The following is a 25,126-nucleotide window of genomic DNA, read 5'->3' on the forward strand; positions in this document are numbered from 1 at the left end:
GCAATAATCTATAAGGAAAAAGAATCTGAAAAATACATACACATGTATAACTGGAAAAAAAAAAACCTATCTTGTCTTCGAACAGAGCCTTCAGCTTTTCTGTAAGCTCTGGGGCTTGGGTGTGAAGTTAGCTCAAAAGTCAAAAGGAAAATGACTGTACAATGTGTCTGTGTAAGGGTTTTCAATTCTGCCCTATAAAAATATATTAAAATGTGTTTTATTTTAGCAAATTTGCAAGCAGGTAAAAGACTTACCTCATTAAATAATTAAAAGCTCGGAGACATGCTTAGAAATTGACATAGGGCTTCTTCTTTGTTTTAAAAAGGTATTTGTCTCCACCACCCCCGGGTGATGGGAGATGGCCGTGCCCTGACTTACCTGGTGGCACCTGAATCCCGCTTTCTGTCTTCTTTCTACAAATGAATGCAGAGCATGCTCAGCTGGCTCCGCTGCTTCCACAGAAGCTTTGGTCTCTCCAAAGTCATCCATCTGCTGCCAGGAGTTAGAAACTTAGGAAGCGTGAACAGGGGACACGAGGCTATAGGACTTGTTACTGCAACATGATAAATACTCAATACTCACAGTGCACTAAACTCATAGATGATTTATTGCTTTAAGTAACTAAACAAGAAAGAGAAGAGACAGGATGTTGGTCAAGACAGTTGACACTCTCCAAGGTTTGCCAGCTGCTTCTACTTAAAGCCACATTCTGGATGATATAAACACATCATAGCATACATGGGAAGTGACTTGGCTAATGACACATGATTAAAATAGCACGTAACAAGGGCTCGCCGCCAGTCGGTTTGCCTTGAAATGACAGAAAGAACGTGTGTTCATGTGATGTGCTGAATACAAAATCTTAAAAAAAATTTTGGCATTAACACTAACACAGAATACTTTCTTGGACATTCTTCAAGAGTGGGTACACACACAGAATTACCTCTTCATTTTCAGATTACCAGTATCTATGGGAACACTTGGAGAAAAGCCAGGAGGTGGGGCACCTCCCCTCCCAATGTTATTTTATTTGCCAAAGCAGCAAGGTCTGGGGGGGTTAGATGGAGAAAGGCAGCCCGACTGGGCACCAGGGGTTGTTACAATCACCAAGTAGCTGCAGCAGACAGCACGGGCTGGACACGGCCATCTCGGGGTGTGGGGATGAACAACTCAGCCTTGACTTGTAGACAGGGTGGCCCGCGATTTGGCCCGAAGGCCCCCTGGAGGCTCTGGGTGGGGGTAGGCACAGGCACTGGATGGTCCAGCCCCTCCCTGGAGTGGCGTGGGGCCAGGGCTGGGCCTCCAGCCCCCATGTCTGGGAGTAACCTGCCCTCTTGTGTTCTAACACCAGGGCCTTACGACACATTTCAAATGGATGTGCAGAAACCAACACTGTCAGGGAGCCAGCCCTCCTCGGAGGGCTCAGGTAAGCTCACAAGGAGAGGTCAAGCCAAGCCAAACGGTAACACGTGACACCAGGGCACATCAGCCCCCAGCCCAGCTGGCACTGTGCCCCAGGTCTGCCAGCTCTTCACGCCTCAGCACCACCTGCTGAGCCTCAGTTGTCCTCTGCTGCCGTGGGCTCTGCAGCCACTTCCTCAGCATCCCCCTCCCCGGCATCCTCTCTAGGATCAGGACTGGGGTGCCCAATGCAGCCCCCTGCAGGGGCGGGGCTGTGGCCGAAGGGACCGTTCTGCACGGCCCCAGCCTCCACCCAGAGCTGGCCGTCAGGACGCAGCTTTTCTCCCAGGACCTCCGCCTGCGCGGGGACCTTCACCTCCGCAGAGGCCCAGTCCTCCTGCTGCAGCCCCGGCACACGGTTTTCCACGTCTCCGGCTTTGGGAAACCGGTCTTCTAGATACCTCTCATTTTGCTCTGCTTGCTGCTTTCCTCTGGCACCGAGTTTACCTCTGGATTTCCTCATCTGCCTGTTGTGCATTTCGTCTCGGGAGAATCGCCACTGAAACTAGAAATCAGAGAAGATGGGGATAAATACATGCAGCCTCTGTGAATCTAGAGCTTCCCGTGGACGTTTGTTTGCATTCACGCCCACGTCACTTCTGGCAGCAAGACGCAATGCCCAGTATTCCCGGAGCAGGGCATTCCTGGCACCAAACCGAATCACAGCTCAAACGTCACACCCACCCAGAGCCTGCCGATCCTGCCACGGCGTGGATTTTAGATGTGGATTCCAGGGGTTTGTGGGGGGCGAGGGGTAGTTCTTTCAGCTGGCCCCATACCAAAGGCCTGCGAAAGAAGGTGCTGAGATCCTATCATTTGGAGGACCAGGATGGGTGAGGGGACACGGGCCTGTTCTTCCTAAGTGCCAGGGCTCCGGCCACTCCCTTCCACTCTGAGCAGCTGTAGGTACCCCGCACTGGCCACCGCCTCATCAGATCACCCCAGCCAGAAGGGCACAGAACCCGGGTGCTCAGGTCCCCCTGTAGGATGGGCAGGCTGACAGCCCCCAGCCAATCCCCTGAGTCCGGCCACCTCCCCAAAGGTCTCACTCCCTTCTGGGGGCAAGCTACGACCAATGACTGGTCCAGTCATGGACAACGGCCCATCCTCCTGTTACCAACTCTGGGCAACTCTAAAAGGCCATCCCTGCTCCAGAGCTACAATCACAGCCCAACATCTCCCTCTGCCCACTCCTGTGCCCTCCTTCCCCAACATGTATTCCCAAGGGCACTCCCCCTAAAACCGCATCCAAATCCATCTCAGAGGCCGCTTCCCAGGGAGCCCCACCTGCATTTCCCTGTGGGACAGGGAAGTCTATGGAGCTCAGAGAGGACCAAGCACACGGTCAGCAACAGAGCTGGGAAAGGACGGGGTCACATCGAAGCCGTGGAGGGAGACCGCCCACGTGAAGAGTCCACCCCCCCACCCCGACTGGCCTGTGTTCTCATCTATACAGTGGGGGGGAGTAACCCTAACTTAAATCAGGGTCAATAACTTTTTCTGTACAGAGGCAGGTAATAACTATTTTAGGCTTTGCAGGCCTTACGTTCTCTGTTGCAGCCATTCAACTCTGCCATAGCACAAAAGCAGTCATGGGTAACACGTGAGCAAACGGGCATGACTGTGTTCCAATAAAGCTTTATCTACAAAAACAGGCCGTGGGCCAGATTTGGCCTGAGAGCCGTAGTTCGCCAAACTCTGCCTTAGAGGGTATTTATTTCGATTCAATGATGCAATAATCCACATAGCAGGCTTAGCACTGTGCCCAGCACACAATATACCAGTGTGTCTGCTGTTACCATTACTGACACAAGATGTGAGTTCAGAAGGTCAGGGATGCCATCTGTCCTCTGCACCCCTGCATCCCTGGGATACAGCACAGAGCCTGGCACAGAGAAGGTGCTCAAAACCTTTTGTGAGATGGGTGAATGGAAGGACGGCAGAGCCCGGCCAAGCTAGCCAAGCTCCCTGTTTCAGGGGAGCTGGTCCTGAAATCTTAAGAGTCAAAACACAGCTTGGGCCTTAGTGAGGAGTTACTGGTGCATCCGCACATCAGGTCTGGCTGATCTCCAGAAAGTGAAATTAATTTGAGGAAGAAAGGGGAAAAATTCAAAGTCCTGTTGAGTCTGCTGACAGCAGGAGCTGCTCTGGAGGAAGACAGTTTGGGAGCCTGTGTGCTTGGAATAAATCCGGGCGAATGAGCTGGAGCAGACACAGAAACGTGAAGGGTAGTAAAGGAAGACTCGGAGAAATGGGTCCCTGTGTTTACAAAAGAGGGATGCGCTCCTGGGTAACAACGCAGAGAGAACTGTGGCCTTCTTCCACTCCCCAAGCATAAGTCTTCCTGAGCAAAGACCCCTCTGAGCCCTGCCATCCTGGGACCCAGGTCCCCGGTGCTCAGAGTCAGAGGCCGGGAGCTGCGTGCTGCACACCTGGGGTGACGCCAGCCACAGGGTCCTGGGGACAGGCCAGGCCCAGCTGTGAGAGGCACGGAGAACAAGAGCGAAGCCCCAAGAGTGCTGGGTGGGGGAGGACTGGAGTCAGGAGGCCCCGGGGAGAGATGGGTCTTGCTGGGAAGAGAATCGGGGGCCTGGACCCCAGGCAAGGGCCTCGGTCACCCCGCAGGTGCAGCTCCGGGCCCCAGGGACACGCGGTTGCGCTTGAAGTTCCACTTCTTTCTTTCGTTTCATTTCTTTCCACTTGAGTCACAGCACACTGGTTTCATCAAATATGGACTTAAATCTAAGCCATTCTGTGACTGAAAGAAAAATAAAGGGAGCCATCCGTTCAAATGACTTCTGGCGAGGCTAGAGAGGGGAGCCCAGGAGGGCAGTTGCACCATCAGTGGAAAACCATTTCCTAAGGCTTTACCATGCATAGATAAATCTGAGTACTTTGCTAGGAAGAAGCAAAAATGTGCTATGTAAATTCTTAAAAATCTGCCAACTTTGTGGCGTTTTCGGTGGTAGAAGTCTACTTCCTCAAATAAGACATCTGCCTGAACACACTCAGGGCTCCGAGGCGGAACACATCCTGGGGTTCCTGTGTTGACCCCCTTTTGGACAAGACTGGTAAATTTGAATATTCCATCAAAGAAGAGGAAAAGGAGTGAAGTGCATGCTGAGGTTAGGATTTAACGTTTATCCTGTCTTCCTCCACCCGCCCTCCCTGCAAATCCCAAATGAGTTCACCTACAGTGTTGGCTGGGTTTCCCCAGGGCACTCCTTTTTGGGGGTTCTCTTGTACGATGGCTGATGGACTTCCCTCTGGGGGTAGTTTGAGTTTCTTCCACCCAAGCCATGAGTTTGCAACAGTGGACCCCCTCTGCAGGTGAAGGGGTGCCTCAGACCCCACCCAAAGGCACCCACTTCAGTAGACACTGCCAAGCAGGCATCTTGGGGCCCCCTAACCACCAGTGCAGGACCAGGACCTCTGACCTCAGCACAGATGCTGCAGCCTCCAATGCCAGCCCTGCATGGCTCTTGGGTACCACGCAATCATGCTTCATAACTGCTGCCTTGTTGTGTGCAGAGGCTGCTGCATTTTAATTCCAGCCCAAATGGAAGGGCCTTTTTTTTTTTTTTAATGGATGTCTCCAAACAGTGAGACCCTCTGCATTTTGCATGTTCTTAGAAAAAGGCCAGTCAAACTGGCCTATATATAGCGATCTGAGAGGCAGTCAACTCTCAGAGAAGCTGGAGGAAGTTTTACTTTTGCCAAAAAACTGGGGAGATTGCTTCGGCTGAAAGGCCCTAAATGCTGAGACACCAAAGCATTACACGTAGTGTGGTGGCTAAGACCCCGGTTCAAACCCTGGTTCTGGCATTCGTTAGCTGTCTGTCTTTGGGCAAGTTATTAATCTCCAAAAGAGCTGCCCCTGCCCCCAGGTCTGGGTGCACAACCCACACGGTAGTGGATGAGCACAGCACCCTCTGCGGGTGGGCGGTGTATAGCTGTGCCCATTCTACCTGTGCCAGACTCCATCCTGGACCCTGGCTATTTTCTAATGCAAACCCGATGTCCTCTCAGAGGCTGCTCTTGCTATAAATAAACAACAGACTCGTGGTTCCTCGGATGCCTGGCTATATCCAGTTTCCTGTAGAGGATCACACTGCATTGATCTCCTGATATAATACGACAGAAGGACACAGACTGGAAAGGGCCTGTGGCGGGCACACCAGCCGCTTCCTCCAGGACCCTGCCTGGGCTGCTGGGCAGAGAAGGATTTGGGACTGTCCGTACCGAGCTGGATGGGAACTACTCCAGCCAATGTTTTTCTGTCCTTTGGAGTCATCCCAGAAAAATCTGCCAAGCCAAATGTCTTCGAGGACTGCACCGTTTTCTGTGTCCTCAGATGGGGAGTGGTGATGTCACTGACTCCCCAAGCTGCCCGGGGTCCCCAAGCCACCACAGCTGTCCCAGTGCTGCAGCCAGGTCACCCAGAGGCTCTGGCTGGAGTCTTCTCCTTTCCTTCTCTCCTTTTGAAGGGGGCATTCTCATGAAGCAGGGAAGTAGCAGTGGCCAAAACTCAGGGTCTGTATAAACTAAAAGCTAAATGGGACAAGCTTTCCCATTTCCCTGAATCCCCAAAGCGGTACTCTCATTAGGCATTGTTAGCACCATTATTATGATGGGCATGTAGAGGTTCAGAGGGGTTAAGTAACTTGCCCAAGGTCACACAGCTAGAAAACAGCAGAGCTGAAATTTGAACACAGGTTTCTCTGGCCCCACACTAATCTTCCATCTGCTCATTCTTGGTGGGTGAAAAGGCTTTAGGCTCATGTTCTGGAAGGAAGGGAGGAGAGGAAGCCAGGGGGAGAGGGCACACACCTTCGGAATAGCTCAGCCCGTCCCCTAAGTGCCTCAGCTTTCAGACTTCATGGTGTTCGGATTCATCTGCTAGGTCAGGTGCTTGACTCATGAAGCCAAGGGGTCAGCTAATGGAAGTCCAGCTATAACTGCCATGAAAGATGCTTTGGTTTGTCTTACTAAAAACAAATATCTACACTGAAAGCTCCCTGACAGGCCCATTTTTTAAAGATCAATAATAATAAAATGTGAATGGAGATCCACACAGTGAGCCTAGAGGGGGCCCTAAACTATTCAACTCAGACACTGGCTCTCAGACTCGAGTGGGCATCAGAATCACCTGGAGGGCTCCTTCAGACACGGGTCCCCCACCCTGTCCCGGAGTTTCTGACTCAGGGCGCCTGGGGAGGAGAGGGAGACTGGCATTTTTAACCAGCTCCTGGGTAATGCTGGTACTGCTGGTTCACGAGCCACAATGTGAGAACCAATCAGGTAAGAACAACAGCTGGGCAGGGTTTCACCGTGTGGAACAGGGTCCCCAGTCCTTGCACAGTGCCAGCCCTGCGTCCCTGGGAGGGCCTCCTCCACCATCGCGCCCGCTTCCCTTCACCAGCAGTCGTCCCTTCCTCCTTTGCTGGGGACAGTCACAGTCTTTATGGAACAACCAAAACTACAGTTGGCCCTTGGACGATGCAGGTCCACTTACACGCGGATGGTTGGCAAGAGTAAAAACTACAGTGCTGCTCGGTCAGTGGTTGGTTGCATCCTCGGGTCAGTGAACCTTGGATACGGAGGGCCCACTACAAATTACACTCGGATTAACCTCCACGTTGTTCAAGGGTCGACTGTATTTCAGATCCGAGGCGGTAGAGCTTTCCATGCGCAGGCTCTGAGGGAAGAACTGTAGCATCCACAGCCTGAAGGATGCATCACATCCTGAGCAGTTCCAGGGCGAGTCTCCGAACCCAACCAGCGGCTGCAAGTTGAGCAGGGTGGATGGCCTTCCTGAGCCGGGTGTGTGTGTGGCACGTGAGTGTTCTGTCGGTACCTAAACTGAGAAAAACCCCGACTAGCTGTCCATGCCAGAAGTGCGTGAGAAAAGGAAAAATCCTCCGCTTTACAGCAGCGTGTGTGTCCACAGCTCCACGTCAGCAGGGCTGGTGATTTCATTCACACATTAAGAAACCATCCATATCTGCCTCCACTTCAAGTAATTTAGTGGGAAGGCAGACTTCTCCCGTGTCGTAGAAATCACCTGTTACCTTCCAAGGAGGTTAATATTTGCTTTGAAAGCCACACTCAGAGGTACACAGAGAGGTTTCTTTCAACTGGTGAAAAGTCTTGACTGGAGGCTTTTGTCCACTTGGCTGATTAAAGAGGACTAAGTATGCTGCACCCTTGATGTTTGAATCTTGCAATCTCTTGTCTGAAATTTCAGTGCCAGACATACTGTGCATGTCCCAGGCTCAGAAGTTTGATTATTCACTCATTGATCCAGCAAGTATTTGTTGAGTACTAACTAAAAGCCAGGCACTGGGCATACAACAGTGAGGACAAAAAGGGTCTGTTCTCACAGAATGAACGTCTGATTCTACTGGTGGAGGATTGATCACAAATAATTAGAAACGGAGAGGAGAGGAACGTGGTTCTTCCCAGTGAATCACAGAGGAGCCTGGCTTGGTCTAAAAGGAGAGAACACCATCCCCAAAAAATACAAAGGAAGAGAACATCTGGGGCAGGGGAACTGCCCAAGCAAAGGCCCTGTGGCAGCGAGGGGCACGGACGCGCAGGAAGGCCAGAGTGGCTGGAATGCAGAAGATGGGGGCCAGATCCCACAGGGCCGTGTGGACCACCATACAGGCTTCCATCTTTATCCTAAGAAAAACCCAAAGCTTTAGAACCATTTTAAGCAGTGGAGTGACACGATTCAATTTACTCTTTTTGAAAGTTCACTTTGGCTCTGAATGGAGAACATATCTGAAGGGGAGACCTGTCATCAGGAGATCGGAGGAGTCATCCAGGCAGGTGGTGATGGAGAGAAGAGGGGGTTCCAGAATGTCTAGGACCTAAACCAGATGTGCCTTAAGGACAGACTGAATATGGTGGGAAGGAGATGGAAGCACCAAGGGCAACCTCTAGGTGTGTGGGAGCCTCTAGGCCATGGAAGCGCTGTTCCTCTAAGGTCAGGGGGTGGGGTGACGGCCGGTGCGGGAAAGGGCAAGGTCACGAGTAGCCGCAGGGCAGGTGGAGCTGGGGTCCCAGGGGAGAAGCCAGGGCTAAACATGCAGAGGTAAGACTCATCGACACAGAGGTGGTGAGTGAGATTTTCTCACTCTGGGGGTGGATGAGATTTTCTCAGGAAGAGGTGAGAGAAAATGGGGAGAAACGGGGCTAGAAATGAGGAACTAGGTGGGAAACCAGGCGAGAGTGGTGGGACAGCTGAGAGAAAATGGTGCTTCGAGGGATGGAGGGCAAGAACAGTGTCAGTGACGCGGGGGGCTAGGGCACGGTGAGGATGGAGCCATGGCCACGGGCCAGGGGGCACCGTCTCCTGGGAGCAGGACGATGGCCCGTCAGCTGAGTGAGGAGTGGATGACGGGGGTGATGGGATGGTACAGTCCCTGCATCTGGGGCTGTAACAGTGAGGTGGCCTCCCCAGGTCACACAGAGAACAGTGCTTGTCACCCCAAGCCCTGGAATGAGCAGGTCTGCCCGGGTTCGTGCAGCTCACTGGGGGTGGACATCTCTACTGACCAGAAAAGGCCGACTCCCACCTCCCTGGATTTCCCGAGGTGCGCTGTTCTACTTTCTTACAGCAGCCTTAAAGCTCTACCCCTAACATCCCCCTGCCCTCGGGTTCCCACTGGCTTGTCCCCTGGGTGAGATGCGCAGCCTTCACCAGGATCAAGCCACCTGTCCGTCCTTTGGGATCTGCTGGCACCACAACAAGGACACGCTGGCAAGAAAAGGCAGCACCACGTCCTCCTCGTCAGGGCAAAAGCTGGGCTTTGCCTGGCGTCTGGAGGGAGACCTCAGCAGTGCTGCTAGAAGGTCACTGCGTGAATGCGCGCGGCTCCACGGCCCAGGCCAAGCTGTGGCTGGTGGCAGCCCGGGACCATCCGTCTTCCAGCTGGTGGCTGGTTGCTCTTGGTGGGCAATGGTGGCTTCGGTGGCTGCCTTCTGGTCCTCTGCTGCTGTCATCCGTCACACCGGCATCTCCGAGCTTGAAGAGCCCTTCCTCTGCCCTCCATCCCAGCTGGCTCCGGAGCTTCTTCCTTGGCGTTCCTCCCACCAGTGGCCCCCCCCTTGGATTTGCTGGCTGCAGAGGGGCTGCTCCAATCTGTTCACTTGCTTGGTGCTCCTGTCTGGGCTCTGGGTCCCAAGAACACGAGGAACTGCGGGTGGGGAGCTCGGGGACGGCGCCCGGCGAGGGCACGGGCGGGTCCGGTGGGCTCTGCCCCACAGTGTGGCCTTGTCCGTCACAGGGGGAGCCAGCCGGCTCCAGGGGCTTGGAAGTTTCCCTCGACTCTTTTCCCGAGTGACCGTGAACACCCGTGGGAAGAGCACCCAAGGGGGCAAAGCACGGGGGTGTGAGGCATCGGAATCATGTCACACAAGGGGAGGACTTGGCCTCAGTCTCAGGAAACACGGGAAAAACTCTGAGAACGGCCACGTCTCTCAGTGCCCCTGTGTTTCTGGGACAGTTCACGTGACGTCCAGGGAGAGGGGGAAGGCCCCTGGCCATCCCAGGACAGCCTGGCCCGAGGACTCACTCCACAGGGGAGATGCCCTCTGTCTGTAACAGCCACTGCCACTCAGACCTGCAGGGCGGGGCCTGTGGGGAAGGTCGTCTGGCAGGTTCTCTCTGCCAAGCTCCCCAAACTTCTGATGTCCCAAGGGACCCACGGGCAGGACAGGGCGTCAACCAGCTTGGAACGAGATTAAGAGATACGGAGAAGCTGGGCGTGAGCTCAGCCGTCCCAGCCCGAGTCAGACGGCACCTGCCTTCCCACTCCCCCTTCAGCCTCGTGAAGCTGGTGGCCTGAGCATCCTTGCAGGAGGAGACCGGCGACAAGGCCCTCCGGTGCCCTCACCTGCCCCAGAGGGGCTCAGGTGTCCCCGGGCTCTGGTGAGCAAAACAGAGCAAGCAAAACAAAGCAGCCAAGGTCACTCACCTTTGATTCCTTCTTCTTGATTTTCTGAGGTAGACACGGTCTCTGAAGAAAGACAATCTGCTTGGTGGATACGTTCCCCTCCCTGTAACACAGGCAGAGCTGAGAATGAGTCCTTTATACCTGGCGGAGCCCCGCACCTCACACGGAGGCTGCCGTCCTGAACTTCATCCAGGTCGGCTGCCCGTGGGAAGGAAGGTGTCCGCCCGAGAGTGAGAGGTCGGAGGTCAAGAAGCCCCCCACCTTCCCACCCCCAGGCCACCCACCCTTGCTTGCTATCTCAGGGGCCCAACGAAAGCTATGTGTGCACCCTTGGAAGGCAGCTTCCTGGCTGAAAACCCCCTTTCCCGTGACGTGAAATGATAGCTACCATCTTCGCCAAATGACGACAAAGTGGCCTCAGTGAACATCAGAGGGTGGAGGCCTCCTCCAAGTCTGTCTCTGGGAATGAGGCCAAGGAGGGAACTGGTTGGCCTGGGATGGGCGGCCAGTGAGGACCTGAGCGATTACAGGAGTTTGGGCAGAGGGCCTGGCTGCACACGGGTCCCGGCCACCACCCTGAGTCACCCTTGTGAGCAGCGGGAACTGGCATTAACGAACGGGCTGGGGACACTATTCATTTTTACGGCACAGGGGGTGCGCCTTCCTCCCAGGAAGGCAGGACCTCGAGGAGCTGCCTTTAAAGATGCTAGAAATGTTGTGACGGAGATCATTGTTTTCTGGCCACCGCGAACCCCGCACCTTCGGATCACTTTCTTAAACCTCTATTTGGCAAACGTCTTCTCTGCTGAGGTGATGTGTCACTACATGGGGTGTTGGACGGAAAGGAGGGAGAGGACTAGCATTTTCTATTTTGTGCCCGGGCCGGGCTGGGCGATTGCACCCGGCGCTCCAAACAATGGGACCCCTACTTTCACCAATGGGACAGGACAGGACAGCTCAGCTTGGTCAAGGAGCAGGCCGGGGGTCACACAGCGGGGATTCTGCCCGGTCCCACGCTCTCTCCACTCCACCGCAAGGGTCATTTAAGGCCAGGAAGGTGGAGGATCACGGAGGCTTATTTAGAAGGTGGGACTGCTTGAGACAGAGAGACCGTCCCTACCCTCCGGGCTGCGAGCACAGAGCCAGCGGGGGCTTCACATTCAAATACATTCTCAGGGAGGCTCTTGTCCTCTGGAACAGAAGGCAGGCAGCATTCCTAGCTGCATGGACTAGGAAACTGGCTCAAAGAAGCTACGTGGACTTGACCAAGGTAGACAACAATCGGCCGACTCAGGACTTGGGTTCAAGCTCTGGGTCACAAATCGGGGGTTCCTTCCCCTCCACGGCACCACCCTATGCCCACAGAAACTTTGGCCAAGAAGCAATACGGAAATCTCCCGGTGGTCCAGGGCCCAAGGGCAGCTGCAGACTGGCTCCTGCAGCTGCACAGACCCCGGGAGTGGGGGATGTGATGAGGGCCCAGGAGAGGCAGTGATGGGAGCCCACACTCCCGCCTCTGTCTGTGCTCTGGGGCTGCACCACCTGCCATCCCCCAGGTCACTAGGCTTGCCTCAGGCCGTCCATCACCTGCGGGTGTGAGCACGCAGCAGGACTCAGGGAGGGCGGGGCTGAGGGCCACGGGAGGGGGCACCCCCAGAGGTCAGCAAAGAGGTGGCCCGTTGTAGACTGAGGGTCTAGTCGGGGGTTCTGCCACTTGCTGGCTGTGTGGCCTTGGGTATGTGATGGAGCCTCTGTGAGCCTCAGTTTCTTCATCTGTAAAATGGGAACCACATCTATGCTTACCACCCCACAGGTAGTTAGAAGGACCAGCTTGATAGCAAACCCAAAAGACAGATGGAAGGGCTTTAGGGTTCGTAAGACTAGGATAAGCCCACGGGCTCAAGGGACAGCAGGGAGAGCTGAGGGTGGACAAACGACCATGAACGTGAAATCACAGGGAGGGCCACAGCCAGGGCTGAGAGTCCAGGGCGTCATGTCCCCTTGATGGGGCTACTGACCAGCGCCATGACCTTGGGCTAGCACTTCAACCTCCCCGGCCACACTTTCCTCAGCTATAAAATCGGTTAAATACAGCCAAAAACAATCCCACCTCACCTCACAGGATTTTTTGAGGACTAGATGAGACTTTGCATGCAACGTGCCTGCCCAGCCCAGCACAGGGCACACAGCAGATGCTGAGTTTCTTTTGCATCTGAGAGCCCTGGGTCCCCTCAGCCCAGGTGACAGGCTAGGCAGCAATGGCTCACTGGCCGAGGCTCCCCATGTGGGAAGAGGGCTGCTCTGGGTGGGGGGGTAGTTAAGACTCTGAAATCCTGACCCTGCCGTCTCCCAGGTGGAGAACTGACGTAACAGCACCAGACTCACAGGGATTCAATAAGTTACGCACGGAAGGGTTTACGGGGAACAGTGCAAGTGTTCAGTAACGGTAATGATGGTTATTGTTACCTCGTTGTCTTGACGACAGGAGTTGGCAGCACACAGGTGAGTTGCCAGCCGTAGGCGGCCAGCGAGTTCAGCAGGGGCACGTAGTCTGTCTGCACCTCGACACCCTGGGGAGAAAGGCCACAGTCAGGGCTGCAGCTGCCTCAAGCCAACGACGTCTGAGAGACGGAGAGGGGACCATCCAATCTGCCAACCCAACAAAGCAGAAAGGGGTGGGATGCCCTGTAGCCTGGGGCCCTACTCCAGCTCCGAAGATGCTTCAAGAGCTTGGAGCCCGACTGCCAACATGGGATTTCTTTCCAGCCCCGACTCAGTCTGTGCAGTCGGCAAAGAGATAGAGCCAAAGGGTTGATCCATTCGTTTTGTTTTATTCTTGTCTGGACAAATAGCCTCCTGTGAGTTTCACTGAAGAAACACCATCACTTCTGCTCCAAGACGTACCTAAGCCCATGACAACATCCACTGCTCCAATGGTTTCAGAGCATCTTGTGGGGAGTGAAATTACATTTGACAAACGATCGAGTCATCTGCATCCAGCCACAGCGGCAACACACACACACACACACACACACATACACACACACACCCTGCACGTGCACACAAACAGGGAGCTTCACCTGTGTTACACATCCTGCCGTAAAGGAGTAGATGAAAACTGCTTCATTTGGAATCAGGGAGGAGCAGGGGGAGGGGACTGACGCTTGCCTTTCAATTTAAAAACCCAGTCCTGCTCCCACAGGGAGACAATCCCACAGGGAGACAATCCCACTGTGAGGCCGCCAGCCCGGTCCTTACATCCTGCTTTCTCGAGAGGCAGGCTAAGCCCCACCCCTCCCTGCGTAGACCCTGCACCCACTCTCTGCTCGGTCAGCTCCTGGTAATGGCTTCAAACACTACTGACGTGTGTAGAGTCCTTCCAGCGGAGGCCGCCACAGGACTCATTCAGCAAGTACCTCGGAGCCCAGGTGGGTCGGAGGTGAACGAAGGCACAGTCCTGCTGCTGGAGTTCAGTCCAGCAGAGGCCACGGCACAAACACCCATGTGACCGAAATACAAAACAGCCCCCTGGCAGGGCCATGAGGCTGCACTGTTAGCAGAAAGGGATGGTGTGATCGTGGTCAGGGCGGGCTTCCTGGGGCTCAGAGGCTGGGTGGAGATGGACAGGTGGAGCTGGGTAAGAGGCATTCCGGGGGGACGCCAGCACAGACAAATGGCAGACCGCGAGGGGCCTGGAGCACTGAGAAGAGGCTCACCCGGAGAGCGGTGCTGCTCAGAGGGGATCACCCACAGTGAGGGGCTGTCCTGCTGGAGGCCTTTGGGGGACAGAACCAGGGGCCAGAAGAGAGATGAGGGAACAACCAGCTCTGCTTCTCCCAACGGCTTTTAAAACTCCTATCACTGGGCATCCATCCCAGCGTGGCTACCGGGCAACCAACGTACCCTCGGGGAGCCTCAACTATATAAAGTAAGTCTTGGCCTATGTCAGTGGTTCTCAGAGTGTGGTCCCTGAGCCAGCAGCATCACCTGGGAACTTGTCAGAAATAGAGTCTTGGGACCCCACCCAGACCTGCACAATCAGAAACTCTGGGGGTGGGACCCAGGGGTCTGTTTTTTTTTCTTTTCTTAATGGAAGTGCTGTTGAGTTACAATATTATATTAGTTTCAGGTATACCCCATAGTGATCCAATATTTTTATAGATTATACTCCATATAAAGTTATTATAAAATATATATTCCCTGTGCTGTACATTACATCCTTGTATCTTATCTATTTTATACATAGCAGTTTGTACCTCTTAATCCCCTTTACCTATCTTGCCCCTCCCCCCTTCGTTCTCCGCACTGATTACCACTAGTTTGTTCTCTATATCTATGAGCCTGTTTCTGATTTGTTATAGTCATTCATTTTATTTTTTAGATTTCACATATAAGTAGAAACATAAAGTATCTTGTCTTTCTCTCTCTGACTTATTTCACTAATAGGCATAATACCCCCCAGGTCCATCCATGTTGCTGCAAATGGCATTATTTCATTCTTTTTATGGCTGCATAGTATTCCATTGTGTATATGTACCACATCTTCTTTATCCATTCCTCTATTGATGGACGCTTGGGTTTCTTCTGTATCTTAGCAATGATAAATAATGCTGCTATGAACACTGGGGTGCATGTATCTTTTCTAATTGGTGTTTTCTTTTCTTTGGATACATACCCAGGAGTGGAACTGCTGGATAATACGGTAGCTCTATTTTTTTTAAAGAGTGTTTCCAGTAGCTGACATGCAGCTAAGTCTGAAAAGTACTGCCTAGATAATCAATTAGGTTTCTTCGGATGACAGAAAAGAGTCTGCAATTTTGTGGCCAGAAATGATCAGCTGTTACTTTCGAATTTCCCCGAAAGGAAAGCTGTTACCTTTCTTTTCATCCTCCAGGAGAGGAGAAGTCGGGGGACTTTGAAAGGCTCTGCTCTGTTACTAATACTGGTGCAGCAGAAAGCAATGGAGGGGGGAAGAGGAGAAGGTGGGGGACAAAAGAATGGGGTGGGGAAGGGGCAAGAGAAGGAGGAGAGGACGGGGAGTTAATGAAAGAGGGGAGCAGGAAGAAAAGGAAGGAAGAGAGGAGAGACAGGTACAAATACAACCAACTGACGGGAGAGGGACAGGAGGCGACCCCACTCTGGCCCCGTCCCTGAAGCCCCCATTCAGGCCAGAGGCGGCAGAAGGTGACCCAGCCACCCCTGTCTCTGCTGGCCCCCTGGACACACGGGACCTCCCTTCCAGACCAGTTACGGCCAGTGTCCCTTGTGCTGGACAGGGCCCTCACCACCTGCCGTGGCAGCTTTATCCTGAGAACCCGTGCCCCCATCCCTGCATTCCTGATTTAAAGAGGAGAGAAAATGGTGCATCCACACTCAAGCTCTGCAAGGTTAAGATTACTTGGGTCTATCAAGAATAACCTTCCCACTTTATCAAGCACTCTGACAAACCAGCTACAGACGGTCGCCATGGCAACCAGGACAAGCGTGGTGCTCACAAAGCCCTGAGTGGCAGGATGGAGTCCTTTTATTGGTGCCTGTGCCCCGGCCGGGTTTTCTCCTCGGGCACCCAGCAAGGCAGGACAATGGGCACCCCCGAGGCAGCCTGACCCGCCTGCCCAGCCAGGCCTCGCAGGGCTGCTTCTGCTTTGCTTCTATTTTATTCCCCTCATTCACCATCTTAAAGAGAAAGACAGCAGGATTTCTCCCCAACAGCTTTTCCCCTCAAGGTAGGGGATGTCAGCCAGAGGGTACAGAATCAGAAAGACTAAAAGGAAGAAGCGAAAACACAGCAAAACATGACCCTGCTTGAGAGAGCTGAGAGTTCAATCACAAGTGTTCCCAGCCGGCTGTCACAGAACGGGCTGAAAAGTAAAATACAAATGGTAGGGGGTGAGGTGTTTCATTCTGCCAGACTCTCCCACTCCAACTCTCTGGGCTGGTCTTGATTTAATTAACGGTTAATGTGGTTTTCCACAAGCACCTATCAAAGCCGGTTTGCATATTATCAACAGAGTCAGAAGACGACGTTTCTAAAATATGACACGAACTCCATGCAGTCAGTGGAAGAGGCTTTCAAGTCCATTAGCTAGCTGAGAAAGTGGTCAGAAACGCATCAGACGGAAGGCTCTCTTTGATCTGCTTTTCTGTGACACTCCAGAGAGGAGAGAAAAGCACAAACAACACTCCAAAGCCAGCCCGCTTATCAAACGAAAGGACATTTCTTTCTGGGAACAGGTGCAAAAATTTTAATTAACTCTCCACTCTCCTGTGTGGATACATAATCTCCGATCACACCTGGAGTGTTAAAAAAAAAAATGAAGCATGTCCTGTGGTTCTTTGACTTGTATAAAAGGGATTCATTTGTATTTAAGGCTCTTTTTCCTTTGTTCCCCGTAATTTCTCCGTGGTTGCAAATCCACTAAAGAAACAGGCACCCAACACAACTTTCCCTTACCCTCCAAAAACAGAACAACACAATGTAGAGTTTACTAAGAAACGCATGTGTCTTTTGATCCGCTCAAAGATCCTTTGTGCAGGGGCGGTAACACATCGGTCCAGTGAGAAAGTTTGTATCCTGAAGTCAGTGTGCTCTTCTTTTCTTCTCCTTGTTTCCATTCTGGAAGAATCTGGGAGAAAAGCAGCTTAAAAGATGATACTTTGCTCCTTATTCATGACTCTGAATGAAGACAGGAATTCAATTTCCATGTCTGAAAAGTATGCAGGACTTCTGGGCTGGTCTCCACACCTGAAACAATGACTGGAGACAGCCACCAGCTGGGTGCTTCTCTTCCCTTCCCTTCCCTTCCCCGAGAGGACATGTGAAGCAAGAGCCCTGCAAGAGTCTTTTGTAAAATTGCTACCGAAGCACTGATGCCTAACACTAATTGGCAGGGCGTGTTTATATACTATTTCCTTACTTATCAATTTTAGGTGTCTATTGATTTCCTACCATGGGAAATGAAGGCTTAGAGCTCCCATTCACATTTCTTACTTTCTCTTTCCTGATGCCCCAAATGGTTATAATTTTAATTAAATCAAAAGTCTGTTTGTGTTATTGCAAATATTGCTGGGTCAAGTAATGCACTGTGACCACACCTTTTTTTTTTTTTTTTTAATATAGTCCTTTAGTTTTCCTGGAGTTAACTGTGGCCTCAATTTCTTTCATCTGTGTGGTTGTACATGAACCCATCACTAATTCATTCCACATGTTCCAACACTTCTTCTTCCTGCCCATCAATAACTATCCCATGTACCTAAATATATTCGTTCTACTTTTTTCCACTTGGAGACATATTTCTGCAACTTTCTGTACCCTTGCTTCAATCTGGTGTGGATGCTTCCCAGGACTGTGTTCTCCCTCCACTACTGTCTATGGCTGGTGTCTTCTCTTTTTTGATTTCCTCCTCATTTTGCTGGAGCATATCCTCTAGTGGCTCCCTAGGAAACAATGCCCTGGAAGTTATTTGCATCCCTGCACTCCTAAAAATGTCTTTGTCTTCACTTTTAACTAAGTTTGGGTACAGAAGTCTAGGCTGAAATCTGTTTGCCTTTAACACTTTAGAAGTATTGCTCCACTAGCTTCTAGATGTCAGTATTGCTATTGTGATATCTATTTGGATTACTAATACTTTGAGTGTAATCTGTTGTGCTGCTTTGGAAGATTTTAGGATATTTTTCCCCGTGAAGTTCCAGAATTTCACAACATGCCTTCGTGTGTGTGTGTGTGTGTGTGTGTGTGTGTGTGTGTGTGTGTGTTAAAGGGCTGTACACTCAATGGCTTTGCCCTCAAAGGATTCTTGTCCTTTGGCTCTGAAAAGTGTTTTGGGTTTTTTTTGTTTGTTTTGATAATTTTTCTCTCTTCCATTTTTGTCTTCTTTCTTTCTGGACTTGCTATTAGTCAAAGCGTAGGACTGATATTTTAATTTTATTACCTTTCTTTCCCCCTGTTTTCTTACTTTTTAAAAACTTTACCTTCTGAAAGATGTCCTTTATTTTGTTTTCCAGTCTTTTTGTATGTTTTAAAATGTTCTGCTGCCCTATTTTCAGACCCCAAAGCTCTTTCTTCTCTTTTGATCATTTCTTTTTTATAGCATCTTGGTTTTGTTTCACGGATACATATATTCTATCTCTATAAGTCGTTTCGTCTGATCCTTGAATTATCTCTGCAGTCACCAGGTTGCACAAGACAGAGGTGGCAGCCAGGGATCTTACCACACTGTGTAAGGACTTCACCACAATGCCCCAGTTTTCAGCTCTGCAGTTCACATCCCACCATTCTGCAGCGAGTTAGGCTTTGAAGACCAGAGCTTTCCTCAGGATCCCTTCTACATCCAGGTGCAGCTTCCTCTACTTTGCTAAATTAATCCGCCTTCCTCCGTGCACCTTCCATCTTCTAAAAATCTGTTGAAATCACACATCTTCCACTTTCTCTTCTTCCAATATTTTTGTTCTTATTTTGTTCTATCCATCCATCCATCCATCTACCTACCTATGTCTCTATGTCTCTATCTATCTATTTACCTATCTATCTTCCTATCTATCAATCCATCCATCCATCCATCCACCTATCTACATACCTATCTGTCTCTATCCATCTATCTTTGTATCTATTTATCTATCCATCCATCTACCTACCTATGTCTCTATGTCTCTATCTATCTATCATCTAGCTTCCTATCCATCCATCCATCCATGTACCTACTTACCTACCTACCTATGTCTCTCTCCATCTATCTATCTATCATCTAAAGTCATTTTTCATTATTTGTAGGAGTTCTGTTCTATAATGTCGCCACAAACACTGAATTAGCAGATACTGAAGCACTGTTCCTTGGGAGATACAGGGTTAGCTTCCTGTTAGCCTCTGGTCAGATTTGTAACTCACGCCTGAACAAAGCTTACTTAACACACATATTTGCCCCATAAGGCACATCTCAGCCTTCCTGTTCTTAGGAACACAGGACAGAACTGCACCACTATGCTTGGGGGCAACTTTATACAGTGAAATCACCAACAAAAAGCACAAGCATGTGAAAAATGTGGCACTAAGTGAACTGCAAACAGGACACTTGTTTACAGCATGACAGCTAAAATGAGAAAGCTTAGCTGGGAACATGCATGTCAGCAACATAATTTATTTATTTATTTTTTGCCACTAAGCATACATCTGCAAGTGACTGTGAAAGCACCAAGAGTACTGATTTGGAGATTACAAATAAATTTACAAATACATCTATCATTCTTTTAGTATCAGTTCACTGGGATTTTTCAGAAGAGAGAAGAAATAGCTACCTATGTCCAACTCCCCACATTTAACACAATTTTATTAATTTTTAAAGGGCCTACTGGAAGCCATTTCTAAACATCTTAGAATCCAGAAAACATAAAGAAAAAATAATAAATTTGGTGACATAAAACCCCTACTGCGTGACAAACGACAAGCTATGCAAAAGCAAGAGACAAATGACAAGATGGGAAACTATTTGTAGCTCAAATTACAGTCAAAAAAGTAGCTCCTAAAAATTGGTAAGAAAAGAAATCCAGTAATCCAAATTTTAAGATGGGATGAGGCTAGGAAGAGAGCCACAGAAAAGGAAATTCTAATGGCCATAAACCAGAGGAAAATATACTAAATCTCACAATAAGAGAAGTGCAAATCAAAACTACCCTGTGATATCATAGTTTCACCTCTCATATTGGAAAACCCCCAAAGTTTGAGAACTACTTAGCTGACAAGGCTGTGGGGAGGCAAGTATTCTCATACATGGCTGGCAGGAGGACAGATTCAACCTCAGGGAGAACAATTTGACAGTATCTCTCAAAATTACAAGTAAATACATTTACCCTCTGACCCAACAGCCACACTTCTGGGAATGGATCCTGTATATTAAAAAATGACAAATGTACAGAGTTATTCACTGGAGAACTGTTCACAATAGCAAAACACTGGACACCACCTGTGTCAATCAGTGTTGGGCTTGTTAAATAAATAATGCTGTATAACAACATAATGGGTAATGGCTGCTCATGTACTGAACCAAGGCATATGGGACAAGGACCACAATGAGAGGGAAAGATTCCTATGGGAGAAAGAAAAATGCCCACTCACTCCCCCCAAATGTGTCTACGTCCTAAATCCTGGGGCCTGGGAAGAGGTTGCCTTCTATGGTAAAAGGGATCCGGCGGATTGATGAAGTTAAGGATCATGTGATGGGGAGATTAACCAGGTGGGTTCAATGTGATCAAAAGGGTCCTTAGACAGGAGGCAGGAGGTGGGTCAAGGTGAGGATGGGAGCAGAGGGCAGGGTGCTTGGCCACCAGCAGGTTGGCCTCTAGAAGTTGAAAGCAAGGAACAGATTCTCCCAGAAAGAATGCAACTCTGCCAACCCCTTGATTATAATCCCTTACAACCCATTTTGGACTTTTGGCCTCCAGAACTGTTAAGAGAATAAATTTGTGCTGTTTTCAGTCACTAAGTTTGTAGTAATTTGTTACAGCAGCAATAGGGCACTCACACACAGTCTAAAGACAGGGAAAGGTTAGATGAAAAGGAAGACTTGGAGGCATTGGCCAATACGGGCAGAGAACAACTCAAGGAGGGGTGAGGCTGGCTGAGGACTCGGTCTCCTGGGGAGGGGAGAGCAGAAGGTGATAAAAAGCCCTGAACTGGCTGGAGGGCAGCCCAGGGTAGGAAACACATTTAAGAAGAAAGATCCACACCATCTAATGTCTTGAGAGGGCAAGCAACACAGAGCCTGAAAAACCATCTCTGGATAGACCGTGAGGTCTCAGGAGACCACAGCCAGTTTGCTTCAGGAGGGAAGTGGCTGGCATGTAAACATGTTCTCAGGAAATCTGGGGTCTGCCTTGACTTTGCCATGGCCAGCAGAGACCCTGGCCATGACGGCACACAGGGAAGATAAGAGTCATGCCCTCAGGAGATAGAAAGTAGGGATGCAAGGGCAGGGCAGGAGAGGGGAATGCCAAGCTGGAAAGAAGGAACATTTCATCTTCATTTATCAACTGGAAAGTAGGGGCTGTAACACGGCGGCGGTCTTGCAGAAAACTCCGTTGAGTCCTTCAGTATCGCCAAGGGCACGGCTATACCAGGTACCACTATTCACTTATGAATCTCCACATCCAGTCAACCTGGTTCTGTGCCACGCACCTGGGAAGCGAAGATGTGTGAGCCTCTTCTCCTGCTGTAGGAGATCCCGGTCCAGGGGGTGGGGAGAGCTAACATACAGTCCCTCCCCAGATGCAAGCCACCATGAGGTGTGCTGGAGGGAAGGAGAGAGGAAGGAAGGCTGTGCCACTCGTTCTCTCTGGGGAAAGGGCAAATCCATCTGAGGCCAGTGGCAGCTGCAGCAGCCCTGCCTTCCTGGCCCCCATCCCCCCACAGGCCTCCTGCAGGACCACTGCCTCTGCCAGCAGAGGGAGGGGCAAGGATGCTGGGGCCGGCTGGAGATGTTGTTTTCCTCTTTGTTTTACACACAATGCCCCAGAAAAACATTTTGCTGATATGTAATTAGGCCAACATAATAGAGCCTAAGAAAGCCGTCCGTCTCATTTTAGACAACTTCGGCTTTCATAACGTTCAAAGAGAATACGTTAAAAAAAAAAAAGCTTAGCTCTCAGATGTAGAAAAGGGGGCAGAGGAAAATACATGCAGTGCGTGGAAAGCTTCCTTTCTAGGACGATTTACCCACCCCTGCTGGTTAATTCACATCTTTGCCTGATTTTCACTCCCACACAAGAAAAGCAACAAACTGCAGCCCTATTGAGAGCCCAACAAAATAATAACAATGACTGTTATTGTTATTTGAGATACACTGTTTGCAAAAAATGGCCTCAATGACTACTTCCCTGCCTCTAGGCCTCTTTACGGCATCCTCCAGCTCCTCCCATAAAGAGGCAAAGTCCACTTCTCCACCCCTTGAGTTCAGGCTGGGCTTGTGACTTGCTCTGACCAACAGATATGGTAGATGTGACATCATAGTTGTTCTAAGCCTAGGCCGCGAGTGACCTTGCTGCTTCTACCTGCTCTCAGGGAACCAAGGACAAGCCCAGGCTGGCCTGCTGGATGATGAGAGTCATGTGGCCCAAGCAACTAGCAGACGTGAGGGATGCCATCTGGGACCAGCGAGACGCCAGTCGACCAGCCAGTGACACACAAGCAGAGTGAGGTTACAGGAGCTTAGCCCAGATCAGCAGGATCGCCCAGCTGACCTGTGCACTCACTACAGCCATAAAGGCTGGTTATTTCAATTCGCTAAGCTTCGGGGTGCCTTATTCCACAGGAGAAGCTGATAGATTATGATTATTCTAGGGAGAGCCAAATAACCCAGCAAACCTCTAGGAGGAAAATCGGAGTGAAAGTCACCTCATCTGATTAGAGAGAAATAGAACGTAATAGCTACTACTGAATGGAGCTCAGGGTTTCTAATTTCTCACTGCTCTCAAAGCTGGCACACCACGCCCTCATCTCCTACATGCCAGACATATTGTGATCTGGCATGACATCGCAGTCCTGAAGTCTCATTTACGACAAGCTACCGTGAGGCCCAGCACTGCCACCAGCGTACCCTGGGAGGGAGAGAGAAAAACCCACGCAGGGGGAGAGCGTGCTCACTCGAGATGCTGTCCGGGCTTCTCCCAGAGTACCACGCATGCCCAGCTGGCAGGAAAACCAAACCTGCAGTGCAAGATAACACTCTTCTAGATTCTAGGCCGGGCAGGTGATTTGGTCCTGGGACGTGCAGCTTCGGGAGAGGGGTTAGGGGTTATGGGGCGGAGGGACAGGAGATGCGTGCGTGCATCAGAGCTGCCTGCTGATACGCGCCTGCTCGACAGCGTGAGAACCACGCCAGGTGCGTGGCAGCAAAGGGCTCCCAGATTACGTTGCAGGCAAAGATGCTGGACGTTTCAAGGTGAAGGGGGCATGGCTGGGGCAGACTCTGACCATTAGTAGGAGAAGATGCTGCTGCCGTTCTGAGCGCAAACAGTTAAGCGACTCAAAGCCGTGACATCCTGTGGGCTGCTCTGCGGGACCTCATACTGGGACAGCGCGAGCCGTGCATCCTCCAGAAGCTGACATTTCACACACACACTGAATGCATCGGGGTGAGCGCATCCTCTCCGGCAGGCAGACTTGGAAACAGCTTGGTCTGATAACAATTGAACAAGAAACATTTTCTCCATCCAGGGACTTGCCAAGTCCCTTCCGCTTGCTTTGAGGAGTGAGAGGAAATTAGACTTTCTGGGAATAAATGGGATCTGTCACTTTGTCTTTAGACAACATGAGGTGAATGAGGGATCATAGTTTTAGCCTTTCTTTCTTATTTTTCCACCATATCTACAACCTAGAAAAAAGAGGATTTAAAAAGAGCTTTCCCACAGTATATAATTAAAAGGGATTTACTCTGGAGTGGGGAGGGGGTGGGGACGTGTGCCAGCAAAAACTCTCGAACTTAAAACTACATCCAAGTTATCACCTTCAACTACAGTGGATTCCTGACTGCTTACCAATAATCATAAAGCGTTAGCCCAGATGATGTCCCTGAACAAAGGCTGCTTCAAAATCCTAGCAGAAGCGGCAATGGAAGTTAAGGGTTAAGGGCAGGCCAGCAGCAGTCGGAGCCACAAAGCACAGTCACTCTGAAAAGACAGTAACGTTGTAGAACATTCAGCACAACACCTTTTCCCTCCCTGACTTTCTCCATCTGGTAAATTCAAGGGGCCACGGTCCCACTTCAGCATTCGGTCAGTATTCTCTCTGGTCAATATTCTCTTGGTGGTGACCCAATTGTTGGCCTCTTGTTGCCATGGTTACCAGGATGCTAACTGGACCCTCTCCCTCAAGCCAAATCATGTTGCACGAGTCCCTCACTGTGTCCTCTGGGGACCCTGCTCCTGGGAAGGGGACTTCTACTAGGGCTCCCGAGGTGCTGGGAACCACCAGCGGGAATATCCAGCCTTCAGGACATGTCAGACCCCTGACTGTCAGCTGCCCTGTCACCAGGGTTCTTCCATTCTCTCTGGTTTTCTGCTCCACTACAGCCTGGAGATAGACGCACCAGAGCCTGTCACAGACGCACTGTTGGGTTTCCATCAGCACCTGGGTTGTGACCCACCAAAGGAGGAGCTGATGAACAGAAAACCAAGGTCAAGCAAATGAAAATGGCCTCAGAGAGATCAGCCAACTCTCCGTGGGGTCCTGAAGAAAACCCCCCACTACCCTCTGTCCCCGGCACTATCACTTCGTCACACTGGCCACTTCTTAACACTGATTAGCTCATCTATTTATTACTGTCTCCTTCACTGGGATGCATTCTCCACAAAGCAAGGCGCTTGTCTTATTCTCAATGAATCTCAAGCAACTAGGGAAGTGTCTGGCACAAAATGAGTGAATGAATGAATGCACCTTCCCTAGCATTTCTGGGGTAGGTTCTGCCACCGCTGTCTTATATGCTCAAAATCTTATCAAAATTGCTGTAAATCACATCCAACACTAATGAGACGTGAGTTTACCATTCAAAATGGGAGTTAATCTGCCAGGATGTTGTGGTACCATCCTCCTGACCTTTCTGTATGTGGCAGTTGGAAGTATATTCATGTATGAAAATTAAATGCAGAACCACATTGGTCACCAACCACCAAGGCTACTGGATGCTTTAGCAAAGATTGGTAAAATTATTAAACTG

The 25,126-nt window shown here is 50.7% G+C and overlaps 1 protein-coding gene across 2 annotated transcripts in view; it reads right to left on the reverse strand.

The window, feature by feature from the left end:
* Nucleotides 1-584: 584 nt before the first annotated feature.
* RFTN1 (raftlin, lipid raft linker 1) overlaps nt 585-25,126 on the reverse strand; it is a 201,791-nt gene continuing 177,249 nt past the window's right edge. For both annotated transcript variants that reach the window (XM_081235580.1, XM_081235581.1), the window contains 3 exons: nt 12,891-12,994; nt 10,446-10,527; nt 585-1,966 (listed from right to left, as the gene is read on the reverse strand). In XM_081235580.1, the coding sequence (XP_081091706.1) occupies nt 1,559-1,966; nt 10,446-10,527; nt 12,891-12,994 (594 nt within the window). In that variant the 3' untranslated portion in view covers nt 585-1,558. The remainder of the gene's footprint in view (nt 1,967-10,445; nt 10,528-12,890; nt 12,995-25,126) is intronic.

Source organism: Mesoplodon bidens (genome assembly GCF_964165515.1).
Source record: "Mesoplodon bidens genome assembly, chromosome: 5".
NCBI classification, from domain to species: Eukaryota; Metazoa; Chordata; class Mammalia; order Artiodactyla; family Ziphiidae; genus Mesoplodon; species Mesoplodon bidens.